Source organism: Lithobates pipiens, unplaced genomic scaffold (assembly GCF_037356315.1).
Source record: "Lithobates pipiens isolate NorthernLeopardFrog02 unplaced genomic scaffold, aLitPip1_a1.2 Scaffold_30, whole genome shotgun sequence".
NCBI lineage: Eukaryota > Metazoa > Chordata > Amphibia > Anura > Ranidae > Lithobates > Lithobates pipiens.
The window spans coordinates 173267739-173289219 of NW_027507791.1; the positions used below are offsets into that span (position 1 = coordinate 173267739).

The 21481-nt window shown below is 44.8% G+C and overlaps 1 protein-coding gene across 11 annotated transcripts in view; it reads right to left on the reverse strand.

Annotated features, from left to right (window-relative positions):
* The window catches only part of LOC143943350 (uncharacterized), a 649830-nt gene that overhangs the window by 579622 nt on the left and 48727 nt on the right, over positions 1-21481 (reverse strand). Inside the window, exons 3-4 of one of the 11 annotated variants that reach the window (XM_077465068.1) lie at positions 8998-9167; positions 8238-8930 (exon numbers count right to left, since the gene is read on the reverse strand). The exons of 9 other annotated variants lie outside the window; for them this stretch is intronic. In XM_077465068.1, coding sequence (XP_077321194.1) covers positions 8868-8930; positions 8998-9167 — 233 coding nt within the window. In that variant the 3' untranslated portion in view covers positions 8238-8867. Of the gene's footprint in view, positions 1-8237; positions 9168-21481 lie in introns of those variants that run through there. One more of the 11 variants, XR_013264920.1, reaches the window with a different exon arrangement.

A 21481-nucleotide genomic window follows, 5' to 3' on the forward strand; every position in this document is an offset into this window, starting at 1 on the left:
CGGTTCCTTAGCACCTGGCTCTCAACAACCATGCCGTTAAAACCAGCGATGGTAAAGCAGGATGGAGAATCGGACCTTGACACAGAAGGTCCTCTCGTAACGGTAGTCGCCAGGGAGCGTCCGCAAACCAGGCGCACTAGAGCGGCGTACCAGGGATGCCGAGGCCAATCTGGGGCAATCAGTATCACTGGAATCCCCTCGGCCTCCACTCTGCAGATGTGGTAGTAGTTTTCGCGGAGGAAAGGCGTAGATCAGTCGGTACTGACCCCACGGAGCCACCAGCATATCTGACGCCTCTGCCCAAGGATCTCTTGTCCTGGATACGAATCTTGGCACCTTCCAATTGAGACAGGAAGCCAGGAGATCCACGTCTGGTGTGCCCCACCGCAGGCACAGTAGCCTGAACACCTCCGGATGCAACGTCCATTCTCCCAGGTCCAGCATCTGGCGACTTAGGTAGTCCACCTGCATGTTCTCCATTCCCAGGATGTAAATGGCCGACAAGGCCGGTACATGTCGCTCTGCCCACTGAAGGATGTGAGCGACCTCCCATGCTGCAGGCAAGCTTCTCGTTCCTCCTTGATGGTTGACATATGCCACCGCCATGGCGCTGTCTGACTGGATCCTGATCGGATGCCCTCGTAGTCTTATTGACCATGTGGAGAGGCATAGCCTGATTGTTTGAAGCTCAAGCACATTGATCAGCAACTTGGATTCCTCCCTCGACCAGAGGCCCTGGGTCGACTGTACTCCCAGCACTCCACCCCAGCCGGTCAGGCTGGCATCAATTGTGATCACTGTCCAATGTATATGTAGAACGACTTCCCGGACCGAAGTGCCAAGGACCTCAGTCACCAGAGCAGGGAGTCCCTGACTGACTGGCTCACCCGAATATGGCGATCCAGGGATAACGGAGATTTGTCCCATTTGGTAAATATCTCCTTGATATACCATGAGGCCCAGGACTCGCATTCAGAAGCGCAGCGACGACCACCTGCGGTTCATCAATAGTTTTACTGTGGCTCGGAGAGTCTGCAGTTTGTCTGAAGGGAGAAAAACTCTCGATTCAATGGAGTCCAGCAATAAGCCTAGGTACTCCAAGCTCTGAGTCAGTATGAGCACCGACTTTTTTAGGTTCAACAGCCACTCAAATTCCTGCAGGGTTTGCATGGTGATCGCCACATCCTCTAATTCTGAGGCGGAAGCTGCTCTCAGGAGATCGTCTAAGTAACCTACGATCGCGATCCCACGTCGCAACGCCAAAATTGGAACCAATAACTTGGTAAAGACTCGGGGTGCTGATGCCAAGCCAAAGGGGAGAGCCACAAACTGGTACTGGGCTTCTCTAACTGCAAATCGCAAAAAACGCTGATGCCGAAGGCATATGGGTATGTGCAGGTACGCATCCTGGATGTCCAAAGATGCCAGGGAGTCCCCTTGATGGAGCGCAGCGACCACTGAGCAAACTGATTCCATTCTGAACCTCTGTACTTTTACAAAGCAATTGAGGGCTTTTAGGTCCAAGATTGGACGTACCCCTTCCTTTTTGGGGACTACAAACAGATGTAGTAGAACCCCTGGAACCTTTCCAACTCTCGAACAGGCACTATCACCCCGCGGCTTAGCAGATCCCTTACTGCCCCCATTAGGGCCTCCCGGTGAGCCAGGAGTAAAGGTATATTGGAGAGGAAGAATCTGTTTGGTGGCCAAGAGAGGAACTCTAATCTCCTTTTAAGCAAGAGTTGCTTCATGTGGGAATAATTCCTTTTTCTTGGTTTTGGATACATTCTATGGGGTAACTATATCAACTATGTGTATTTTACATGATTATGATATGCCAACAGTGTGTACAATAAGTAATTGTTATACATTTCTCTAGCAGAAAGTCCCTCTGAAGAAGACCCCAGTGTGGGTTGAAACGCGTCAGACTGCAATTTGTTGACAAACTTGACATTCACTGTGTAATGTTGATCTGTAACCACTTTCTAATAATATGTATCCGGCATTATTAATTTCCCACTGAAGCTCATGTTTTAAGCATCATGTAAAGGGTTTTTGTATATATCAATAAACATAGATTTTTCATAAATTGCCTATTTAATCACAATTCCCCCCCCCCCCGCCTAAAAACCCATTATAGGGGAGTTCTTTCCATTTTCATTTCTTTTTGGGGGTGAGCAGCGCTCTCTTACCTTTTGGTATGTGTCTTTTCTTTGTTGGAACTCTATCTTGTAGCCAGAGGAAATCAGTTCGCAGAATCATTGGTTGAATAGCCGAGAGGCCCACCGGGCTGCAAACTGCCAAAGGCGACCTCTACCCGTGTGACGGGCGGGGGCAAACCTTCATGCGGTAGCACTTTTGTTCGCAGGCTTGCGGTTCCAGTGAGGTTTTTGTCCCTCAGAGGTCCTCCTGTTGGACTAGGAGCGTTTAGCCGAAGTACAGTACAGACGAAAAAGCCTCTTTTGAGTGGAAAATTAGGGCCCTTGCCTGCGGCGTGGCTCCTTAGGCTTCCTGGCCTGTGGGAGCAAGGTACCCTTCCCACCTGTGACATTCTTAATAATGTCATCCAACGAGGCTCCAAAGAGCCACTCACCAAGGAAGGGTAGATCGGTCAAGGCTTTTTAGATGCCTGGTCCGCAGACCAGCATTTTAGCCAAATCAGGCGCCTCAGCACCACTGCCGACACTGAAGCCCTGGATAGCAGGGGAAGCATATCCAGGGCCGCGTCACAAACGTACTTAAGGCCGTGCACTAACTGGTCTGCTAGTTCCACGCAGACGGGAGTAGCCTGCTGCTTCTCCAATTTGCAGTACAAAAGTTTTGCCCATTCAGTAAGTGTCTGCGACACAAGTGCTGTGGCCAGTACTGGTCGTATTGCGGACCCCACAACTGTAAACAAGGAACGGCCCACTGCCTCAGCCGTCCTGTCAGTAGGGTCCTTAAATTCAGGAGTCTCCTCTACCAGATTCGTGGTTACTTTATTTAACCTGGATATTGGTTGGTCCACGACCGGAGGAGCCGACCATTTTTTAAGAAGGCTCTCCTCAATGGGGTAACAAGCCGCCATTCTTTTTGGGGCAGAGAAGGTCCATTGCAGTCTTCCCCATTTCTTGTATATGAACTTATCGAAATAAGTCAGATACGGAAACACCTTAGGTGTACGGGCTGGCTTATGGGACCCAAAAGGGACCGTTACTTCAGCAGAGGAACCTGTTGTATCCTGAATTTTCAGGGTATCACACACAGCTGTGATAAGTGTTCCAACTAGCGCTTTTTCTTGTGTGGACCCAGACGGGGACTCATCCTCACTGTCCAATCGGTCCTGGTCAGCGTCATCTGAAGTAACAGAGCAGGACCCACCAGTCTCAGCGGGGCCCGAGTCTGCGTCAGGGGGCGTTTTTTACCACCTTTCCGCCTACACACCGCCTCCACCCTGGCAACGAACGTTTCAAGAACCACCGACAAAGCGTCCAAAGGCACTGCACTGTTTGCAGACGAGCCGGTTGCAATTGCAGGGAGTTCTGGGGAAGAAACACCACTTTCTGAAGCCATGCTGACCAACTCTGTCTTCCACCCTTGGGCACTTAGGACAGGTGCACAGTCCCACCCTCCTAGCTGCTGCAGACTGAGGGGTCCCCACCACGATCGAGTGCTGCGCTGTTCAGTTAAAAATGTCTGTGTCCAGCATCAGCTCCCAGGTGTCCTCAGCAAAAAAACACGCATTTCTGAGCAGCAGGGACCAGCACTGAGCATAAAAACAGCGCTGGACTACAACAAAATGGCTGCCAGACACCCTGTATAAAGGACACAATCACAGAGAAAATGGCCGAGCTACAGAAAAATGTCCCCTGACCATGCTTACCACTGAGGCACACCAAAAATGGCCGACAAACAACTGTACAAGACTGAGTGAAAAGACTGAGAAATTGGCAGCAGAACAGAGTTATGGCGATCAGCACATGCAGACCACCTGAGACCGAGTGGGGAGACCACAGTCACCCAGGGGCACAGCCACCCAGCGCAGCCCCCCAGCTAAGGTGAGAGCCCCCCAGGGGACCCCTGGCTACAGGTACAAATACAGCATCCCCCTCGGGGGGGTGAGGAAAATAGGGACAGGGAGAGGGACCCTTGAATTGACCTCCCAGGGAATGCCCAGCTGCTCAATCCTGCCGAGCCAGGGAGAGCTGTACTTACCATCCGGACAAGCTGGGGACATCCCGTCACAGACCCACTCTCCGATCAGTACGGGGTGGCTGCTAGCCATGGTACACTGTGACAAAGACATCGGTAGTCCGGTCATATGTGTGTCCCCCGGAGCGTTGCGCTCACTGGCCGCCCCTGGAGCCTGAGGGGCATGTCATGGCCGACCCAGCACGTAGCTAGGGTTGTCTGCACATGCTCGATGGCCAGGCTGGGGAGACTACACGGATCTAGATTATCCAGCCTGTCACCCAGCCGGCTGTTGATAGCAGATCACAGGATCTTAAAATCTTGCGCAAAAGGCAAACTTCAGCAAAAAAATCCCAGGACCGATGGTTCCGCAGGGATCCTAGATCCATCTCCCTCAATAGGCAGAAAAAAACTGAGCTGCAGGAAGCAGGCTGAGGGGTTATTACTGGAGAGACTGCCCCCTGGACGGAACTGTAAAGTTCTGTTTTTTCATGTATAACACCTAGTCTTCTCCTAACAACCCTATGGTCAAGATTAATGGAGTTGTGTCAGTCAGTGAACAAAAGAGAAAACATATTTGCTTTTCGGAAGCTTCCCTCCAACCACTGTGTGTGTGAGTGCATAATATACACACACACATATATACACACACACAGTGATTCTGTACTTGCCAAATATGCTGCAGAAATCTCCCTTCACTTAGTCTGGCTGCAACCATTTTAACTGTGGGCAGCTGAAACTGCTGCCTGTTCACTTCCTGGATTTACACAGAGGCACACCTCCAGCTCTGAAGCTCTAAGTGGCCCTCTTATGACTCACCCCAACTCGCTTCCTGGGAAACTTTCACGAGAGAGAGAGAGAGAGAGAGAGAGCGAGAGAGCGAGAGTGAGAGCGCTGTGCATGATGTCATAAGCTTAGGCTTTTACCAGATAAGAAACAGGAAGTGGGCTGCATAAGGTATTTACTGGCAGAAAAAATATATATATGTTTTACTATCCAAAGTTAAAAACAAGGGCAGGAGATTTAATAGATGGAAAAGATGAAAAAAATTACTGAAGGTCTGCTTTAAGCTTTAAGTAAAGCTCCCTCTGCTGGATGCCTGTGCGGACTTATCCCTTTGCAGACCATTGATGACTCAGATGTGTTAGCCCCCGTACACACGGTCGGACATTCTGCCAACCAAATCCGTCGGATTTTGTCCGACGGATTGTGTCCGAAACTGTTGCATACACACGGTTGGACCAAGTTGTCTGATTTTGCGGTTGCCAAGAACGCGGTGACGTAAGCCGTGTACGGCGGGACTAGAAAAGGGAAGTTCAGTACCACGTCCGGCACCCTTTGGGCTCCTTCTGCTGATCTCGTGTCTATCGCGCGTTAGTAGAAGTTTGGTGAGAGACGATTCTCGCTTTTCAGATTTGTGATTCAGATAGCTACTACTCTTCGGTTTGTGCTTGTCTTTGTGTATCTGATAATCAGTGCATGCAGTAAGTACGTTTTTGTTGATCATTGTGGACTATATCTTGGTATAGTACGCTTTGAAAGGCATTTTTTATTGTCTGCTTGCTTCTGCTATTCAGGTCGTTCTTTCAGGCCTTGCTGTTTATCGGTGCTTTCTGGTGTCCGTTCTGACGAGCCGACCATTTTCAAACCAGGTTTAGTCTACGTACTCGTCGTAGAGTTTATGCTGTGCAGGAGCTTCGTGTTGGGGTTCTTACTTTGACACAAGCCTGGTCCATGAACAGGGAGGGGAGGCGTTTGTGGACCAAGAATTGGTTGCGCCAGCGGGACCAGTTCTCGCACATGCCTTTGCTCCGTGAGATCCGGGAGAATAATCCTGATGATTTCAGGAATTATCTCCGGATGACGGACCCCGTTTTTCCCCGTCTGCTGGCTTTGCTGACCCCTTATATCAGCAGGCAGGATACCTGCATGCGGCAAGCCATCACTCCGGAGCAGAGGCTCATCGCCACGTTGTGCTACTTGGCGACTGGGAAAAGCCTTCAGGACCTCAAGTTCTCTACAGGCATCTCCCCTCAGGCTCTGGGGATCATTATTCCAGAGACCCATTCTGCCATCATTCAGGTCCTACAGAAGGACTATATGAAGGTAAGTTTTATCCTTTAACATCACATTCTATGTATTTCATGATTGCTAATGTATTGGATTTCTTTCCTCATTCCCTAATTACCATCATTGCAATATGCTCTAATTCATATGCTCTGCCCCTTTGTCCTCAGGCATATTTGCCTCACTAACTTCCCCACCATGCTCTTCTTGGCCCATAAAACTATAGTCTAGTCACTTACTAATGTCTTTTGTCAGCTCCATAGTATTGCTTTCGCCTAAACACCCCCTAAAATGTCTAAAAATGTTATGTGTGTGCTTCAATTCATGCAGTGACATTTTTTTGAGGGGTTGTACCAAACTCATTAGGAACCCACCTTCCCCCAACTGCTAGCTCAGTTGATAGCAATCCTCTAACTGCTGACTTTACCAAACCCAATACACACTATACCTACCTTTTTGATGCTCACATTTATGGATGAATTCACCTAAGCATGTAGTGCAAGGGCCTGCCTCAATACTTTCAAATGCTATTATTTATTTTTTTAACCTATTAATTATCTGGATATGTAATAGCAGAATGTCGAAAAGTGCTTCAATTTTGGTTTCTTTTTGTTATTATGACACTTATTACCTGTCCGGTGGGCTGCCAATAGTGTAACTAAGGAGGGGCTTCCCAAAGTAGCACACATTATTTAGCCATTCAGCTCTCAATCAAGTGGAGAGGGTTACCTGTCCTAAACACCCCCCCCTCATTTTTTAGCAAGGGCCCATCAGATGGGGGATATGGGGGGTGGGGGAGGGATGGGGGGGTGATGACTCTCATAAGGGGACATTAGACTTTAGGCTTTAAATACTCAGTTCCCAAAATGTTATACTAATTTTGACCAAAAATGTTGGTGTCTAATCTGCTTGTAATGTTGATTTGTCATATTACTAAGTTTTTGTATGAGGACGTGGGGCAAAATGGACGGATGTCGGATGGTGGAGTCTTCACACGGACGTAGTTCTACTGGCGTCTCCAGAGTGGCAGTCTGGGCTTGCCACCCCCAGAGGAGAATCAGGAAGGACTCCCGTTCCTCTTTGTCGCGGATGAGGCGTTTGCCCTGGCGAACCATCTGATGCGGCCTTTCCCCATGAGGACCCTCACCCCAGACCAGAGCATTTTTAATTTCCGCCTGCCCAGAGCCCGAAGAGTGGTTGAGAACACTTTTGGTATACTGGCCAGCCGGTTCCGCCTTTTTCTTACGCCTATTCACATGGTGGAATACAAACTGAATCACATAGCGCTGGCGTGCTGTGTTCTGCACAATTATTTGAAAAAAGTTTCTGTGAACTATGCGGTCTCAGTTGGCCAACAAGAAGCAGACTTGATGGAAAATGCAGATAACCTCATGGGCATTGAACATGCTCATCCTGGTTTGCCCCCCCCCCCCCCAAACTGCCCGTGAGGTTAGAACACAATACATGGACTACTGTGTGGGAAGAGGGGCCATTGATATGCCAATGTCTGAGCGGCATTTTAAGAATAAATTTGAATCTGAAACTCCTTCATTTACTGCTTGGCTTGGTATTAGGTGTCTCCTAGGTATAATTAGGTTTTTTCAAGTTGTGCCTTTTTCACCAACAGTGCAAACCCAATTTCAGAGCGAGATGAGGGGACAGTCTCTTCTTCAGATAATCTTATTATGTTGTGGGTCTGCTACACACACACACACCTTATTTTTGTAACTAATGTATGTAGTGCATTACTGACCAAAATCGTGCTCATTTTCAGCACCATGGCAGGAAAATGGCATGATTGTCAAAATTTACACCTCACTGTGGGTGTTTTTTATTAAAGGCACATCCACTATGCACTACAAGTGCACTGCAAAAGTACACCTGAAACTGCACTTGGAGTGCAAAGTGGAGTTGACTTTAGTAAATCACACTCCTTCTCAGCACAAACTAAAATTTTACTCCAAATACATTTTTGGTGCCATGAAAAAGGAAGCCACACATTGTTGATAATTAAACTTTTTAATCCAAGCACATTCACATGTGCGTTTCGAAAAGGTTTTTACAACAAACCAACAAATTGTGTGTTTCAAAAACCGAGTTTAATCAAAATTTGGTTTACTTGGTGTTTTTGGGTAAACAGGCATGTATCAAACTGTAAAATACAGAATACAGGAACTTACAAAGTTCAACTTTGAAAAGTGAAGACAATATCAGACCTGAGTACGTACAAACTGGGCTGATATTGCCTTCATCACATGGGGTGTCACCCCTGAAAAATCCAAATTTGGAAGATGCACACAGTGTGTCAACATGTGCTATCTCCCATCATGGGGGATCAATGTACATGCTTTGGGGCTGCAACCCCTTCATCTCAGACACTTTACACAAAACACGTATATTGATCCCCCATGATGGGAGATAGCGCATGTTTACACACTCTGAGCATCTTCCAAATTTGTAATTTTGAGAAATACAACATTTTGTTTTTAAAAGAGCAAAAATAAGACCCTATCTAGTTTTTGGAGTTTCACACTCTCCCCAAAACATCAATGATGTTCTTCATTTTTTTTTTTTTTTTTTAACATCATTGATGTTTTGCAGGATATTTTCCAAATCCCGATTGCACCCCATTATCTCCCCAATCTGGATCTGGGCACTTTCACTGGTAAAACGGGAATCTTCTTCCACATCACCTACAAAACAAAGCAAAAAAAAAACACCATGTAATAAAAATATGGTGACATACATTGATGAGCTTACCGGAAGCTGTGTTCTCCGACACTCCCCTGTTGTGGTGACAATTTGCCCAACCTCCACGATCTCTCTGTCCTCCTCCTCCTCCTGCTCCTCTGTTTCTGCTTTTGGAAGTTGGCCTTCTTTGGGAGGGGTGGGGTCCCTGGTGTCCTCATACTTGCCGAGTCTTCTCTCCCCTATAAGAATGGAAAAAAATAAACAATTAGCACACAGAGGGCAGAATTAACAATATGAAACATTGTTTGGAAGAGTTGTTCAATTGTTTATTTTGGCCGAGCTTCAAGGTCAGAACATTATTGGGGACACTGTGTTCAGCTGGAATACTTACCGGAAGAACGATGTTTCCTACGAACGAATGAAACCATGAACTTGAAAGTGGCCATTTTAAAATGCACACCATGAACTCAAAGCACATGGAGCAGTATGCAAGCAATAATAATCATATGAACACACGACAACTACTTACACGCTTGATCCTTATGTACTGCTCGTGCTCCCTCAGTTTCAGGTCTGACCAGCGTTTTCTCAGTTGATCCATGGATCGGTGTACCCCAAAATTATGCAGAAAACTCTTCACAACTTTATTCAGGATCTTGGCCTTTCTGATATTTGACTTTGGGTAAGGTCCATACTTCCCATCATAGTCGGTCCTGTTCAATATGTCCACCATCTCCAACATCTCTCCAAAAGACCTATTTGAGGCCTTAAATCTTCTCTTCCTGGATCGGGACGTTTCAGGCTCCGGGCTTTCCTCACCCTCCTCCTCGTTAGTGGAATTATTAGTGCGCACCTGTGTTCTCTCCGCTATGTGCTCTCCCCACTGCGCCGGAAGCGAAGGGGTGGGGAATAGTCTGGAAAGAACATCAGGGGCGGGCGGAGTTTCAGGCATGCGTACTGTATATGAAACGCAACACGCATGTGTTGTCCGTACAATCTGTGAACAGAGGGAGAAGCTGAGGCGACGAACGTGCAAACGAAGGTAAAATTTTGAACTTGGTACATCACTAGGCTACACTGCTTCTAGATTGAGGCCTGCATTAGTGGAGTTTAGCCTGACATTAGGGTTTGTCTTGTGTTGTGTCTTGCAGACATTATGGACGGGTTCAATGACCATAGCTTCCTCCCTCTGTTCATCGATAAATACAGAGACATGCCCATCCTGTGGCAATCAACACACCCACTATATAGTAACAAACAAAAGAGGCATGCAGCACTGTTGCAACTGGTTGAGTTTGTGAAGCCGGTGGTCCCCAGGGCAGATGAAAAATATTTTAAAAAGAAAATTGGTAACCTCAGGAGTACATATCTGAAGGAGAGGAAGAAGGTGCTGAAGTCCGAGAAATCTGGAGCTTCAGCAGATGACGTTTTTGTACCCACCCTGTGGTATTATGACAGGATGCATTTTCTGGCAGACCAGGCTGAGGCCAGAGAATCCCTTTTCTACTCTTCCTTCCACACGTCCTATGCTTCATTCCACACCCGCTGAGTCTTCCGACGCCCAACCTGGGCCTTCCACTCAGGAAGAACTGTGGGAGCCCAGCTTGAGCCAGGTATAGTATTGTTGTACATATTTGTGGAGTCAAAATGAATGATAACTTGATTTTTGCTCACCAATTGCTGAGTTTAGAAAGCGTTTCACATATCAATAGACAGTAGTGGCCAAAACCTTTGGGACAAGAAAGAAAAATGCTGGGCTCAGAATAATAGTCTTTTCTATTGGTTAACAATTTGCAACAGTGTTGATGTGAAAATTGTGTGTGTGTTTGATGAACCAAAAACTAAAACTATGTCCCTTTTTCATACACGGGAAGAACTCAGCCAGGAGGAGGGTGTGGAATGCAGCAGCCAGGAGGTGGCTGTGGAAAGTGGCAGCCAGGAGGTGGTGGGGGTAAGCGGCAGCCAGGCAGTGGGCAGCCAAAGGAGCCTCACAGAATGCCAGGTCCCTCCCCTCCGCCTTCCACGCAAAAGGGAGAGGAAGGGGGGAAATGTTGAGGTGTCGGCCCTGAGGCCGATTGGTGAGGCTTCTGTGGCACTCCAAGCAAAACCCACCGACCAAGAGGCCTTTGCCGCCATGGTTGCGTGCAAGCTTGATAAAATGGAGGAGGGGCAACAGATCTTGTGTGAGGAGGTTATACTCCACACCCTCCACAAGGGTCTGTTGGGCAAAATGACACAAACAACACACTTGTGTGATTTGGCCCATGCCCCTCCTCCTTCTGCCACACCTCCAGCACCACAGACACAGCCTGGAAGGAAGCGTGGAAGGAAGACCAGAGAGTGATGACCTGGGTTCAGTCTGGTCTGACTGAAGATGCAGCCTGATGTAGTACCACAGCCTGGGGACATAGATGTCATCTGCTGCTCTTCCGGGTTTCATGAACTTCAGGACCAGACTGCTCTCCCTCAGACATGTATTCCTCAGGCTACCAAATTTTGCGTTGAAATAGTTGATGTGTGCCCTGGGGGCCAAAGGCTTCGCTAATCTCCCCAGTTTCAACATTGCTGCCTCCCTCTTTATTTGTTACTGACACCAAAATAAAGGTATTTTTTGTTTTGAAGAAATACTTGCATATGTGTTTTCCTTCCAAAAGGCCAGTTTATTTGTGAGCAGGCAGGTACATTTCAAAAATACAAAGTGAAATAAATAACAAGGGGTACCAACACTAAACAACCTCCTGTATATTAAAAAAGAAAAGCAAAATATAAAAAATAGAATAATGTTGTTGTGATAAGTTTACACACCAAAAAAACACCAAAAAAAGGAGAAATGAGCAAACTGTCTTTAAATGAGATTTTTAGGGAATCCCAAAAAAAAAGCATCTGTTGGAATCAAACAGGAATTAATATTATACATCTACACAGCTGTTTGTACAGCCGAACTCAGCCATATTGATACCATGCAGTCTCACATGTTTAAAAGCAAGGAATGTGACACCAAGACACAATTTGAATAGCAGAATGAGTTCTATTCAGCCCACCTGGAATGTACTGAACTTCAAAGACAATATGGTGCCGGCCTGTCTGCAAGAACAAACAAGATAGTTGGTGAGCGGGAGGGGCGTCCGAGATCGAGCCACAAGATGGGAACTCAATCGGAGCAGTTGCAATTCATGGGCAGACACTGCCCCCCAGAGGCCAAGTATGGCAGGACTGTCCGAGGTGATTAGCCTGGGGGAGGAAACGCCCCAGAGACGCTGATTGGTCTACGGGAAAAGTAGGGTGGGCTATGGGGTGTGGTATGGCTGAGGTATGTTTAACAAAAAGGGTTGCAACAATGAGTTCGGTCTCTCACTTCCATCATGAGGCTTAGCTGCGAAGGTCTGATAAGTATGGCTTATATTGTACTTTGATTGTATGCTATGTATTATTGTAACTTATATTGATACCTTATGCACGCTTTATTATTTCCTTGGGAAATAAATGAGATTTAATTGATCTTAGACCGTGTATTGATTTCATAGCCAATGGTGTTAGTATTGTGATATTAACGATAACATGTGCTTGGCGTATTGATAGATTAGCTGAACTATAGGGACTAGACAAAGGAATACATAACTGATAATAATATTAATAGAGTGAATTGATCAGTTACTTCATTTGGCACCCCAGAAGGCGTGTAAAACGTATTTTTACACAGAATCCACAAAAAAATCTAATGTATTTTTGTTTCTGAGTCCCTGTAAGTCACGAGGATCCTCAAAGACACCCAGAACTGAAAGTCATCTCTAGTGTGGACAAGATTGGCGCTGGCTCGCGAATTCTGAAACCACGCTTGGATGAGCAGGAGGATTCTGTGAGATATTCCACTGGTAGAACGGACGTGTAAAACCTGGTGAGAATTGTGACTGATATATATATATATATATATATATATATATATGTACATTATTGTTGTGTTTGCTGCAGAACTGTAACCAGAGGGCAAATTGGCGCACTGGCGAGATAGGGACTGATCATCCCCGGTTATGTGATATAACCGCAGATTGACAGGATAAACCATACAATTTTGAGGGAAAAGTGGAAATATCCACGTGAGTGTGGCAAAGCTCGGTCCCAATAGAAATTCCCTATGGCCTGCTATCGGATAGGAGGGCATTGAATAAGAGTGTGTTCTAACGAAATTCGTGAGTAAACGGATTTGTATTTGTTTTTTGCGTTTTTTTTTGCGTTTTTTTTTGCGTTTTTTTTTGTATTTGGAGTGGGACTACAGGTCAAAGCTAGCTTCTAAACAGCTTCATCTGTGTCTCTGTGTGTGCTTGGTATCTGTTTGTCTAGTGTATTGCTAATGCAAAGTGTTGGTTAGAGATTGACAGGAATGACCATACATCTTTGAGGAAAAAGAAAAAAAGTGGGGGGGAATATAGGTTTTTATTTCTACCCACGTGAGAGTGAAATAGCTCTGGTAAGATGACCTGCAACCTAAGGCATTGATTAAGAGTGTGCCTTGTGTCTTGTATGCTGTAGAACCACAAGTCAAAGTAGATTTAAACGGTTCGTAGCTGTTTTTTTTTTTGTTTGTTTTTTTGTTTGTTGGTAGGACTAGAGGTAAACTAGTTTTTAAACAGCTGTGTCTTTGTGGGGGTTATCTAGTTGTTTGTCTGGTTTCTATTGTCTAAGCAACTGGTGGAGCAACCTTAGTGTGGATAGGCTAATTAGCATATCAATGGAAGCCATTGAAGGTTTCATTAGCAAGCATGGTGGGATTAGATTTCAACTTACTCACGAAAGTAAGTTAACATATCAATTTGGTGAACTTTTGAGACAATGCAATACACATAACAATCTCATAAGTAATAAATCAAAAAAAGGCAGGAAACAGAGAATGGCCAATGCCTTATGCATGTTAATGAGAATGAAAGAAATTGCAGAACAAAAAGAATTAGAATGGCTTGCTGATAGAGAAAAAGTGATGGAACAGGTAAGTGATATAGCAATGGGGATTGAAAAGGCTGATGCAGATGCTCGTAGTCGGATTAAACAATTAGTGACTGAGAAATGTGTATTGCAACAGAGATTAGATGAATTAGAACAAACGTGCAGATTAAGAGAAAGTTGTATTGCCTCTTTGAATCAAAGGGAGGCTGAGAATTTGCAGGTTATCACAATGCTTAGGGCACAAGCAGCCATAATGGAATTATCCTCCAAGTGTGCAATGGTGGAGGTACCCTCCACACATGCTCAGTGTATAGAAAAGCTAGAAGTGAAACATGAAGAAAACCCGTATGCTATTATCACTGCAAATGATAGTACTGTAATGGGAATCGATGTGGAAGAAGCAAATAAAGGTGGGATAACTGCACTTGAAATTGACTCAGGAGTTGAAACTTCGGATGACTCCTCAGACAACGAAAGTGTAAAGTCTGTGCATTCCAATCGCAGTAATATTATCCAGCAATGTGGGTTTCCAGCGCCATATGCTAAAAAAATGGCCTATGCAGGGAAACCAGAACTAAAATGTTTTTTGTGTAAAAGGGGGGGTCACATTTCAAAATATTGTCGGGCGGCGAATAATGATATCGAAAGGAAATTATACCCGAAAACGACCCCAAGGCTTCAGGTGTGTTATTCAGCAAGGTGGGGTAGCCATCCAAAGCATGGAACCCATAGTAATCAAACCCATTTCCCGTGTAAAACGCAAATGCGGGGTCTACAAACTAAAAAGCAATATGTAGGACAGTTGCGTAGAGTCAAAATGGAGATAGACGCATGGTTACTCAAATATAGCACTGGGGGAAACAATGTTAGCAGAACTTAGTGAGCTGCAAGCATGGTAAGAATATTCTGGTCAATGTTTCCCGGCTATGAAAAAAGTTTGATGTAAGTTTCAGGTTCAGAATATGATAGAGGACCTTGATATAGATATACATTTTTTTTTTTGTTTTTGTTTTTTTGTTTTGTACTTTCAGGGATAAACCTCTGAATTGGTATTGTGGTTTTTCTTTTGTGTGGTTAAAAGATGTTTCTGTTATGAGTATTTTTTTTTTCTTGTGTTTCTTTACTCTTCTCTTATTGTCAGTCTTTGTAAACTTTTCCTGAGTAATATCCAATACTGCTGATTAACATAAGAATTGTGTGTAATCACTTGTGTGTTCCTTTTTCCAGAGACCAGGGAAGAAGTTAAACTGGTTCGTATACGGACATTTGCATTTGTTTGCAGGTCTGTCAAAGTGAGAACAACAGTGGTAAAATATAGCAGAACATGGGTTAAGTTATTGTAAATGCATAATCGATTATCACATGGTACCATGAGCTCATTAGTTAGTAATTGTTTGCAAACAATGAAAAATAAATAGTACTAAAAAGGATATAAATGAAGCTACAGTGTTGTGATGAGATACATATGCTTTGTTTTGTTTTTGTTTTTCGTTTTCCCCATTAAAGCGGTTCTTCACCCTAAAGGGGAAGTTCCGCTAGTATTATCCCTCCCCCCCTCCGGTGCCACAATCGGCACCTTTCAGGGGGGAGGGGGGTGCAGTTACCTGAATAATCCAGGTAACTGCACCCACTTCCGGACAGACTGCCGCAGACCCCTGCATCGCTCCGGCCCCCCCCCCCCCCCCCGTTGTGTTCTGGGAAACAAACAGTTCCCAGAGACACAGCGGGGGACCATAAGAGAAGCGCAGCGCGACTCGCGCATGCGCAGTAGGGAACCGGGCAGCGAAGCCCTCATGCTTCACTTCCCGATTCCCTGACAGAGGATGGCGGCGGTGGCTGCAGCGAGACGAGCGATCGCTCATCATCTGCCGCCGACATCGCTGGAACCTGGGACAGGTAAGTGTGATATTATTAAAAGTCAGCAGCTGCAATATTAGTAGCTGCTGGCTTTTAATATTTTTTTTTTTAGGTGCAGCTCCTCTTTAACTAATTGTATTTCAGATTGGAATGAGCACGCTCATGGAAAAGTCCATGGATGTTGTTAACTAAAAGTTGAGTGTTTGTCATTGTTTTATGGTGGTTGTCTTGTCATGTTGTTTGTGTGATCATGGCCAGATTTAAAAAAAATTTTTACATTTTTTTTTTTTATTTATTTTTTTTTTTCTTCTAAAATGTTTTTTTTTTTTTTTGATATTGGTTTAGTCCTCTATTTTAGTTATATTTTTATTCAGGTGGAAAAGTAGTAGGTCTAATCCACCTGAAAGGGGGGGAATTGACAATGCCCTCAGTTAGAACCAGTCACCTGAAAGGGGGTAGTGCATACATCGTAAAGATACAGATAGATGCATTGTTTTTGTAGCTTGTAAAATTTGAAGTTTTTGAGAAGCAACACTGACGTTCAGTTTTAAACATTTTTTGATCATACCATGGGGATCCATTTTACAGTGGGTTCAGCCTAAAGAGGTCATGGTTGTTTGGATAGTTTGGTCAGAGTTGCAGAAGCCAGGAATACTGAGATCCTGGTCTCCAAGGAGGGAACTATAAGTAAACATGGTAAGCGAGCAGATATTGTGGATAAGAATTTGATACTGCTCTTGTTTTTCACTTCCAGAATCCAAGTAGGGCGAGAATTGGAGAGGCTTCTGGAACATGGATCACAGATGATCATCTGGTTGGCAGTTTGTCTGTGCCACACCATACCACAAATTAGTTCCGATAAACATCAGGAGAGAAGGAAAACTGAAAGATTCAGATTAATACCTGTTTTTTCGTATGGACAATTTGGTGCTAATGCTGAATCTGAAAGACTGTGCCTAGCAAGAGAACTTGTGAAATATTTTTGCTGAAGTCTCTCCTGATGAATGCAAACATGTTATTTATACATGTGCAATGGGTTGGAGGTTGGGGAAGAATTATGACACATCCAATCCGTCAAAACATGAAAATGTAAAATATGTGTTTTTTTGTTGGAAGGAGGAATTGAAAGAAGAAAGGTTTTAATGTATGACATGTATTGATGTAACAGAGTTAATATGGTGCAGGTACCTAGGAGGCAGGCCGGCACTTATGCATAATAAGGTAGCTGTTGGCCAGACTAGAGGGTGCCAGGTGACACATCAATGGGGTGAAAACTTCCTCGTAGGGGTGGTGTCTCAATCCTAGCGGTCCTAGAGAGAAGCTTTCGGTTACTGGACATGCGGGACACCAGAACTAGACATGGGGAAGATACGCCTGGTTGATGTCTCACCTGAGAAGTTGAAACCCTGCACAGATAATGCCAGTAAATACACACAGGAGAATGCTCCGTTAAAATAAAGGGAACAAACGCTGGCTACCAGGATACCATAGGACTTCACCACATGGCGCTGCAACATCTCACGGTGGTTGACAGGAACCTATCACCCTATATGTGCTGAGTATACACTGAATCAAGTACGGTCATTGTACCAGTGACTTACTCCCAGAGATGCGATCAAGTCCATGCAGGATGCTTATTTCTGAGGAGTAACCCGAAAGAGGAGGGATGTATTCAGCACTATATTGGGGGGGGGACAATAGCTGGGATGGGTGTTGTTAATGGAGGGGACATCAGCCTCCTGAGGAACAAACTCACAGCCATAGCTTCAGAGAAGGAACGTGACTTTGTTACCCCGGGAGATTGGTGGCATCCTTGATAACATTCAATGAAGTCACAGAGACCCTCAGGTTAGAATGGCTCCGGATTGTGTCAACCATGTTGAGAGGTTGGTAGAGAGGACAGAAACCTGTCATCGGCTCTGGCGCGCACTCTGTGGCAGGTGGAAATATCAGCCAACATCAAGCTGATTGTACCGTCTCCGTATGAGGGGCAGTGGCCTGATGAGTTAGCATCACCGCTCAGTAAGATTTTGCCAAAACACGTTGCTTACACTAATCCAAAGTAGTGGTCGAATGCCTGTATGGGCTGTACTAAGTTGGATTGTGAAAGGTGTTATGCTGTATGTTCCCATATACAGAAGTGCAGACTCGGTCTGTATAGTTGGGTGGCATCAATGGGCTTACTGACTGGGGATTCTATCTTGTTGCATTTGAGACTATATCACACATGTGATCAGAGAAGATGAATGCTGGAGGCAGGTGGATATTTCCCTTTGTCGGAAGCATGACCATGATGTCCTTTGTATGCCAGGTCAATACGTGGGGATGAACGAGTAATGTTGGGAAGTTATTTCTCTCTGTGTTCTGGATGGAGAGATCATTGCTGGGAAGAAGGCACCCAGGTATTATTTAGGACATAGGCGAGTTTGTTTCTTTGTCCTAAAGAATACCGGTGTAGAGTTAGTCATGGAACTAGAGGGTTCCTTGAACCTAACCGTAGGTAGAGGTGCATGGTATACAATGGGCATGATCTCTGAAATCCAGGCACAGGGGTGGAATTGTGTGGGTTTGGTAATTGTTGTAAACTTATATGTGTAGTTAAGCGATATTTATCTAGAAGGGTCTCCCATTTGTCTATGCAAGTTGAGGGACGATTTGACGGTGAGCTCTCTGTGTACAAATTGGAGACGTTGCTGCCAAGTCAGAGCCCTGCAACGCCGCTGCGAGCAAGCCTGCCTAATCCCGACCCGTATTTACAGTAAGAGGTTATAGGAGGTTGGGAGCGGGCTGCGTAATAGATATATATGTATATATTATGGTAATAAGTTGATTCATGTTTGTGGTAGAGTGTGACCTATGGGTATTGTAGGCTAGTAATATGGGCAAGAAAGGCCCTCCTCAAGACTCTGGGTCTGAAAGCTGGGTGATATGTTGCTCTGAATGGGTGCTGGTGAATGGTGAATGAATGGGCACCCCTTGCCTGTACTGCCGTCCTGAATATACCCAAGATACAGAATGGTGACATGGAAGCTGTCCCTGAAGAATGGTGGAGATGTGTCACTCAGTGGCAAAGCGGCACGTGTTGGGAAACATCACATGGTAAAACAATTATGGACTGCTCCATAGGACCTGTTTCTGCACACGTTAAAAACACAGCATGGTAAGACAATTGTGTACTGTTCCATGAGAGATGTCTCTGGAGCGCTCGTTGAAAACAACCACGCGTTACACAAGCTAAGGACTGTGCCACAGGTACTGGTTCAGACGCACATGTTGGGGAACTACACACGTTAAGACAGTTATGGACTGTTCAATAGGAGCCGTGTCTAAAGAAGGGTGGTGTGCGCCTTTTAGGCGCAAAGCGGCATATGTTGGAATCAAACAGGAATTAATATTATACATCTACACAGCTGTTTGTACAGCCGAACTCAGCCATATTGATACCATGCAGTCTCACATGTTTAAAAGCAAGGAATGTGACACCAAGACACAATTTGAATAGCAGAATGAGTTCTATTCAGCCCACCTGGAATGTACATGAACTTCAAAGACAATATGGTGCCGGCCTGTCTGCAAGAACAAAGAAGATAGTTGGTGAGCGGGAGGGGCGTCCGAGATCGAGCCACAAGATGGGAACTCAATCGGAGCAGTTGCAATTCATGGGCAGACACTGCCCCCCAGAGGCCAAGTATGGCAGGACTGTCCGAGGTGATTAGCCTGGGGGAGGAAACGCCCCAGAGACGCTGATTGGTCTACGGGAAAAGTAGGGTGGGCTATGGGGTGTGGTATGGCTGAGGTATGTTTAACAAAAAGGGTTGCAACAATGAGTTCGGTCTCTCACTTCCATCATGAGGCTTAGCTGCGAAGGTCTGATAAGTATGGCTTATATTGTACTTTGATTGTATGCTATGTATTATTGTAACTTATATTGATACCTTATGCACGCTTTATTATTTCCTTGGGAAATAAATGAGATTTAATTGATCTTAGACCGTGTATTGATTTCATAGCCAATGTTAGTATTGTGATATTAACGATAACATGTGCTTGGCGTATTGATAGATTAGCTGAACTATAGGGACTAGACAAAGGAATACATAACTGATAATAATATTAATAGAGTGAATTGATCAGTTACTTTAGCATCCAAAAAAGAATAAACCAAATCTAAAATTGTGTAGTTGTGACGCAAACTAAAATTGTATTGCTAAAATGGTTAAAAAAAAGTAATGAAATACGTTCGGGAGAAGTGTATGTGACTATGAGCATCAAAAGAAGTTCGTTCTTGCAGCATTGTAAAGAACAAGAGAATGCGCTTGATGAAAGAATTGTTAACACTGCAGCGTGACGAATGTGCTATATCGCTTACGAGCAGTAGTTTTACCTGAACGAGCGCTTCTGTGTCGGAATTTGAATGTGAGCATGTGTGGCACCTTATCCGTCTGAGTAGGCTACACATGATCGGAGTATGTCCGATCGGCCCAGTTGGTCGGAAAATATTTCCAACAAGTTGGAAAATTGGGTCCGACGGATATTCCGACGGAATCAGTCCGATGTATACCACACACAGTCGGATTATCCGACAACACGGTCCGATAGGACACATTCCGACGGATTCTCCGATCGTGTGTACAAGGGCTTAAGAGTGTTTGCTCTCTCACGCTGACCAACGCTGTTTAGCAAGTATCTGCCTATTAACAGCTCCGCCTGTGGTCTGTCCGCTTGCACTATGATGGCCATCCTCTACACTGTGGATTAATTCCCCTTGGACACTTCTTGATGGCATGATTACGGTGATCTGACGGACAGCTGAGTGACATGAGCGCTGTGTTACCGGTATATTCAGAGTCTCTATTCTTCATCTATATGACCATATAGCCAGTTGGCGGCTGACGTGTGTCTTTAGATAGGACAAGACCTATGGACTTATACATACATCCCCCACTCTTCATTTATGCATAGCAGACTATATACTCTCCATTTATTGGACTGCCTTTTTGCTCCATACTTGTTATACCAGCTATAGACTTGCAAATTAAGATTTTTGACAAGTGATTATGTGGGAAGTGAACATATATTTACCCTCCTCCTGGATCTTTATGGACTATAAATATATTCCATATTATGGTTCTGGTGCGGTCAGGAGATTATGAGAAAGTAATGCTATGCTCTATACCTAGCTTAGTAAACTTTTATAAGAGTGCAATATCAGGGTTGCAAGGTAGTGGGGGGGTTTATATAGTTGATAGCAGCATATTGTATTGTTTTTAGTACACAAGGTTGTTTTGTTTTGTTTCGACAGCTTCACGTTTTACTCGACTACGTGGTACTGTGAAGGAAAGGATCTCACAGGTGTGGGTATGTGATACACCTGTGGGATCTCTTTTTTAGATGTCTGTGCATTTATTTCAATAAAGTTTACCTTTTGATGATCAAAATATACAACTTTGTTTCTTTATTTTCCCGTTGGAGCAGTCGTGAGCCCGCTATGGTGTCATCTCTCTTTTTTTTTCTATACATATTTATTCTGCTCCATGGGAGGCTTCGATTTTTTTTTTAGGCTAGCGAGTGGATTAATGTGCATTTTTTATCTATATTACAATAGGATTAAAGAATAGATAAAAGCAAAACTTTTTTTTTTTTTTTGGATAGAGGGAGAGAGATTAGAACACCTGTTAGGGAGATTTGCCTTCTCTGTTTGTCCTATTTACCATTATCATTGACAGTAAAAGTAAAAGAAAATCCCAAATGTTGGGCT